The sequence below is a fragment of the Bombus fervidus genome, unplaced genomic scaffold, assembly GCF_041682495.2.
Source record: "Bombus fervidus isolate BK054 unplaced genomic scaffold, iyBomFerv1 scaffold0182, whole genome shotgun sequence".
NCBI lineage: Eukaryota > Metazoa > Arthropoda > Insecta > Hymenoptera > Apidae > Bombus > Bombus fervidus.
The window spans coordinates 1-7,123 of record NW_027212743.1 but is presented as its reverse complement, the minus strand read 5'-3'; the positions used below and the strand labels follow the sequence as shown (position 1 = coordinate 7,123).

Below are 7,123 nucleotides of genomic sequence, written 5' to 3'. Positions count from 1 at the left end.
GGAATTTATTTTGGTCAATGTTCAGAAATTTGTGGTATAAATCATAGATTTATACCAATTATGATAGAAAGAACTTCATATAATAATTTTTTAAATTGAATTAAAAATAAAATTTAAAAAGTTAGTTAATATAATAACATTAGATTGTCAATCTTAAATTAACATATTTATGTTACTTTTTAATTTTTCATTAGATATCTTAATAAAAGAATTGATCTTTTAAATCATTTATAGTAAAATTAAATTTACTTCTAATGTATTCCACAAATAATACCTATTAATTGATTAATAATTTTCTCAATAAATTTATTTTGTTTATTAATATTAATTGTTTTAATTAATTCATTAATTATTTTATATATAAGAACAAAAAAATCAAAATATTTTATTTATAAAAAATGAATATGATTATGATAAATTTATTTGAAATTTTTGATCCATCAATTAGAAGAAATCAAATTCAATTAAATTGAATTTTTATATTAACTCCTATTATTTTATTTCCAAATTTATATTGATTAATTCCTTCACGTTTAGTAATAATTTTTAAACTATTAATTGATTATTTATTTAATGAATTTAAAATAATTATAACTAATAAATATATTATAAATATTTCTGTATTTTTAGGAATTATAATTTATATTATAATATTAAATTTGATTAGATTAATTCCTTATATTTTTACTTTAACAAGACATTTAATATTTAATTTATCTATATCACTTTCTTTATGAATAAGATTTATTATTTATTCTGTAATTAATTTTCCGATAAAAACTCTAAGACATTTAGTTCCATTAAATTCACCAAAATTTTTAATAAATTTTATAGTAATTATTGAATTAATTAGATTAATTATTCGACCTTGAACTTTATCAATTCGACTTTCAGCAAATTTAATTGCGGGTCATTTAATTTTAGTTTTATTAAGAAATTTTTTAATAAATTTTATATTATTATCTTCATTTACAATAATAATTGAAAATATATTATTAATTTTAGAAATTTCAATAGCTTTTATTCAAGCTTATGTTTTTTCAATTTTATTAATTTTATATTTTTATGAATCAATTAATTAATGAAAAAAAATTTTCCATTTCATATAGTAACTCTTAGTCCTTGACCTATTATTTCATCAATAAGTCTTATAAATTTTTTATTAAGAATTATTATTTGAATTTATATAAATAATTTAATTATAATAAATTATAATTTAATTATTTTAATCATATCTGTATTTATATGATTTCGAGATATCGTTCGAGAAAGAACATTTCAAGGTATACATTCAATATATGTAATAAAAATATTAAAATTTAGAATAATTATATTTATTATTTCAGAATTATTTTTTTTTATTTCTTTTTTTTGAACATTTTTTCATAATTCAATTTCTCCATCAATTGAAATTAATTCAATATGACCACCAAAAATAATCAAATTTTTTAATCCATTTGAAATTCCTTTATTAAATTCAATTATTTTAATTATATCAGGATTTACTGTAACATTAAGACATTATAATACATTAAATAATAAATTTAAATCAAGAGTTTATATATTATTAATAACTATTATTTTAGGATTTTATTTTAATATTATACAAGTTTTTGAATATTATAATTCATATTTTTGTATTAATGATAGAATTTATGGATCAATCTTTTTTTTATCAACTGGATTTCATGGTATACATGTATTGATTGGTACATTAATACTTTTATATTCATTAATTCGAATAATAAATAATCATTTTTCATCAATTCATCATATTAATTATGAATTTTCTATTTGATATTGACATTTTGTTGATGTAATTTGATTATTTATTTATATATTTTATTATATTTTAATAAATTAATATAAAATATATAGTATAAAAATTACATTTAATTTCCAATTAAAAAATTTAATTAAAATATTAATATATTTAATAAATAATCATTATTTTTTTTTATTAATTATAATTATTTTATTATTAATTATTATTTTAAATAAATTTTTATCAATATTTAAAAAATTAAATTTTGAAAAAAATCTTCCATATGAATGTGGATTTGATCCAATTACAAAAATAAATATTCCATTTTCATTACCATTTTATTTAATTTCATTAACATTTTTAATTTTTGATATTGAAATTATTTTACTTATTCCATTAATTTCATTTATTAAAACTTTAAATTCTTTATATTTATTTATTTTAATAATTTTTTTTTTTTTTATATTAATTTTTTCATTATTTATAGAATGATCTTGTAATTTATTAAATTGAATATTTTAAATTATTTATAAAATATTATATAAGGATTTATTTTAAATCAAATTTTTAAGTCGAAATTAAAAGTAAATATTTTACTTCTTATATTTTAATGAAATAATTAAAATAAAGCTTCTAACTTTATATTTGGTATTAAATATATCATTATTTCTTTTAAAATTTAAAATAATTTAATTGAAGCCAAAAAGAGGCATTTTATTGTTAATAAAATTATTGAATTTAAAAATTCCAATTAATACAATAATATTTTGTAATATAAATATTATTTATATAGTTTAAATAAAACATTATATTTTCAATATAAAATTATTAATATTTTTTAATTATAAATATAATATATTTAAAAATTAAAAATAATTTCCTTAATATTTTCAATATTATGCTCTAATTTTATAAGCTATTTAAATATACAAATAATGTTAAAATTAAACTTATATAATAAATGTAAATTAATAATAAAAATGTAATTTTTAAATTTAAATTAACATCAATAATATAATTTATATAATTTATTATTTTTCCTGAAATTTTTTCAAAAAATTCTTTTTCAAAATAAAATTCATAATATATTAATTTAATTATTAAATTATTAATAATATATTTATAAAAAAATTTTATTATAAAAAATCTTTTAATAAATATAATTATTTTTTTAGAAAAATTTAAATTATTTAAAATTAATGTAAATATTAATCCTATGAATATTATTTTAAAAACAAAATATTTATAAATAATTATTAAATTGATATTTTTATAAATATAAAAAAAATTATAAATTAATTTACTTAATACTAATATTATTAATAAAATAATAATTATTCTTAAAATTATAATAAAATCTTCTTTTAAATTAATTAAATTAATTATATAATTTTTTTTAATTAAAGTTAAAATAATTCGTAAAGAATATGATACCGTAAAAATTGTTCCTAATATTAAATTAATTATTCTAAAAATTCTTATTTTATTTAAGAAATAATATTCAATAATTAAATCTTTAGAATAAAATCCAACTAAAAATGGAAAACCACATAATATTAATAATGAAAATATTAATAATAATCCTTTTATTGGATATAAATAAAATATTCCATAATAAAAACGAAAATTTTGAATACCAATTATATAATGAATAAATCTTCCAGCACATATGAACATTATAGATTTAAAAAAAGCATGAATAAATAAATGTAAAAATGTTAAATCTGTTATTCCTAAAGAATAAATTCTTATTATAAATCCTAATTGTCTTAAAGTTGATAAAGCAATAATTTTTTTAAAATCTATTTCAAAATTAGCTATAATACCAGAAATTAATATAGTTAAACTTGAAACTAATAAAATTAATTTTTTATATTTAATTTCAATTATTATTTCATAATTAATTAATAAATAAATTCCGGCCGTAACTAAAGTTGATGAATGAACTAAAGAAGAAACAGGTGTAGGAGCTATTATTGCTGCAGGTAATCAAATTATAAATATTAATTGAGCTCTTTTTGTAAAAATTATTATTAAAAATATAAATAATATAAATTTATTTATATTATAAAAAAATAAATTTCATCTACCAAATATTATTATAAAAGAAATAATTATTAATAGTCTAGTATCCCCTAATCGATTTAAAATTACAGTTATTATTCCTGAATTAAATGATAAAATTTTTTGATAATAAATAATTAAACAATAAGAAATTAAACCTAAACCATCTCATCCTAATAATAATGTTAATATATTAGGTCTTATAATTAAAAAAATTATTGATATTAAAAATAATAATATTAAATAATAAAACCGATTAATAAAAAAATTATCTCTAAAATCTATATCTTATTCTATATATTAAAATTAATGATCTAATTAATATAACTAGAAATGAAAATAATAATAATTTAAAATTTATTATTAAAATAAAATTTAATTTTATTGAATTAAACCTAAAAATTAGTCATTCAAAAATATATATTTTATTTATTAATAATATATATATTCTTATATAAATAAATAATAATCTTATAATAAATAATATAATTCTTGAAATTAATATTTTTATAATAATTTAAAATAAATTAATTATATCATTGAAATCACAATTCAATATTTTTTATTAAACTATTTAAATAAAAAAATAAATTAAAAACAAAAAAATTTAAAGGTAATAAATGTAAAATTAAAGTTAAATAATTTAATAATAAACAATTATTAATATTTATAATTAAATCATAAATTTTTCCATATTGGATAAATCTAAATAAATAAATTGAATAAATAAATCTAAATAAACAATATATAATTAAAAATATAAATAAATATTTACATCAATATATTAATCTTATTAGTAAAAAAATTTCTCTAACTATATTTAAAGAAATTGGAGCTCCAGAATTAAAAATACATATTAAAAATCATATTATTGATATTGAAGGTATTAAATTGATTATACCTTTATTAATAAAAATTAAACGTCTATTAGTTTGTATATAAATTATATTAACTAAATAAAATAATCCTGAAGAAACAAGTCCATGAGAAATTATTATTATTAATCTTCCTAAAATTCCTAATTTAATTTCTAATAATAATCCTATTGATATAATTCCTATATGAATTACAGAAGATAAAGCAATAATTAATTTTATATCAAATTGAATTAAACAAATAAATCTTAAAAACAATATTCCTAAAATATTAATAAATATAAAAAAAGTTAATAAATTATTTATTAAAAATTTAAATATAAAAATTAATCGTAATAATCCATATCTTCCTAATTTTAATATAATTGAAGCTAAAATTATAGATCTAAAAAATGAGGCTTCTACATGAGCTTTAATTAATCATCCATGAAATAAGTATATAGGGATTTTAACTAAAAAAGATATTAATATATAAATAAAACTAAATAAATCTAATTTTAAATCAACTATTTCTAAATAAAAAAAACATATACTGCCTTCTAAATCTAAAATTTTAAAAATAAAATATAATATAGGTAAAGAAAAAATTAATGTGTAAAATATTATATAAAAAGAAGCTAAAATACGATCTTCTATATAACCTCATTCTATAATTATATAAAAGATTAATAATAATCTAGCTTCATATATAAAATAAAAAATTAATAAATCTATTGATAAAAAATTTATTAATATTAGTAATATTAAAATAAAATTTATTATTAAACATTTTTTTGTATATTCTTTTAAATTTAAAAAAATTAATCTAAAAATTCAAAATATTATTAAAATTAAATAATTTGAATAATAATTAATTCCTAAATTTCTAAAAATATAAATTCATTTAATTCATCTTAAATTTATTAAATAAATAAAACTTATTAAAAATATTATATTTCTTAAAATTATAAAATCTAAAAATTTTATAAAAAAAATTATATAAAAAAAAATAAAAATTTCAATCATTTTTAATATAAATTAATAAAATTAATTTTTTGATGACCATATTCATAATTTATTCTAACTATTAATGATAATCCTAAAACTCCTTCACAAACTGAATAAATTAAATAAATTAAAAAAATTCAATTATTATAATTAATTGAAATTATATTAAATAAAATCATTATAATTAAATATTCCATTCCAATTAAAAAATTTAAAAAATAAACAAAATAATTTATTATAATAAATAATATAAAAATAATTAAATTAACAATCAAAAAAATTGAAATTAATTAATAATTAATATGTTATATAGTTTAACTAAAAACATTAATTTTGTAAATTAAAATTTTAAAATTAATTAATATAACAAAAATTTAAAAATTTCAAAAAAATTTAATTTTCATAAATATCTATAATTCCCAAAATTATAATTTTATTTAAACTATTTTTTGGTTAATTTTTAAAATGAAAATTTTAATTATTTTTAATATTATTTTATTTACAAATTTTTACATAAATTTAATATTAATTTTAAATTATATATTTATAAATATTTTTATTTCACCTTTAAAACAACTAATATATTTAATTTTTTATGTAATTTTAATAATAATTAATATTTTAATTTTAAAACAAAATATTTCATTAAATTTATTTATTTTAATTATTATTTTTATTAGAGGAATTTTAATTTTATTTTCTTATTTTATTTGTTTAATTAATAATTTAACAAAAAAAAATAATTTTTTAAATTTAATTTTTTTAAATTTATTTTTAATTATATTTATTATAATTCAAATAAAACAATTAAATAAATTTATTATAAAAAATTATAATTTTAATTTTGTAAAAAATAACAAAATTAATATTATTAAAAAACTATATTTAAATCCTAATTATTTTATTTTATTAATATTTATTATTTTTTTAATTATTATATTATTTATTATAACAAAAATTTGTTTTATTGAAAATAAAAATTTACGAACAAAAAAATGAAAAAAATAATTCCAATAATTTATAAAATAAATTTAATAAATTTACCAATATCATTTATTAATTTACCAACACCAATTAATATTAATTATTTTTGAAATTTTGGATCGATTTTAGGAATATTTCTAATAATTCAAATTATTTCAGGATTATTTCTTTCTATACATTATTGTCCAAATATCAATATTGCATTTTACAGAATTTCTAACATTATAAAAGATATAAATTCAGGTTGATTAATTCGTTTAATTCATATAAATGGTGCTTCATTTTATTTTTTAATTATATTATTTACATATTGCACGAAATATATTTTATTATTCATTTAAATTATTACAAGTTTGAATAATTGGTGTATCAATTTTATTTTTATCAATAGCAACTGCATTTTTAGGATATGTTCTTCCATGAGGTCAAATATCATTTTGAGGAGCAA

The 7,123-nt window shown here is 12.5% G+C and overlaps 3 protein-coding genes and 1 pseudogene across 3 annotated transcripts; 2 read left to right on the top strand and 2 right to left on the bottom strand.

Moving 5' to 3' along the window:
• The first annotated feature begins 398 nt into the window (after nucleotides 1-398).
• On the top strand, nucleotides 399-1,886 carry LOC139997782 (ATP synthase subunit a-like). The gene is given in 1 exon segment (XM_072021722.1): nucleotides 399-1,886. A coding segment is annotated over 1 exon segment (684 nt). The 3' UTR covers nucleotides 1,083-1,886.
• On the top strand, nucleotides 1,082-1,886 carry LOC139997781 (cytochrome c oxidase subunit 3-like). The gene is given in 1 exon segment (XM_072021721.1): nucleotides 1,082-1,886. A coding segment is annotated over 1 exon segment (783 nt). The 3' UTR covers nucleotides 1,865-1,886.
• Nucleotides 1,887-2,650: 764 nt separating this feature from the next.
• LOC139997783 (NADH-ubiquinone oxidoreductase chain 5-like) lies at nucleotides 2,651-4,232 on the bottom strand (annotated as a pseudogene).
• A 176-nt stretch (nucleotides 4,233-4,408) lies between these two features.
• LOC139997784 (NADH-ubiquinone oxidoreductase chain 4-like) lies at nucleotides 4,409-5,509 on the bottom strand (the record flags this gene model as incomplete). Its single annotated transcript, XM_072021724.1, is given in 1 exon segment — nucleotides 4,409-5,509. A coding segment is annotated over 1 exon segment (904 nt), but the record flags the coding sequence as incomplete, so codon positions are not given.
• Between the last annotated feature and the right edge of the window lie 1,614 nt (nucleotides 5,510-7,123).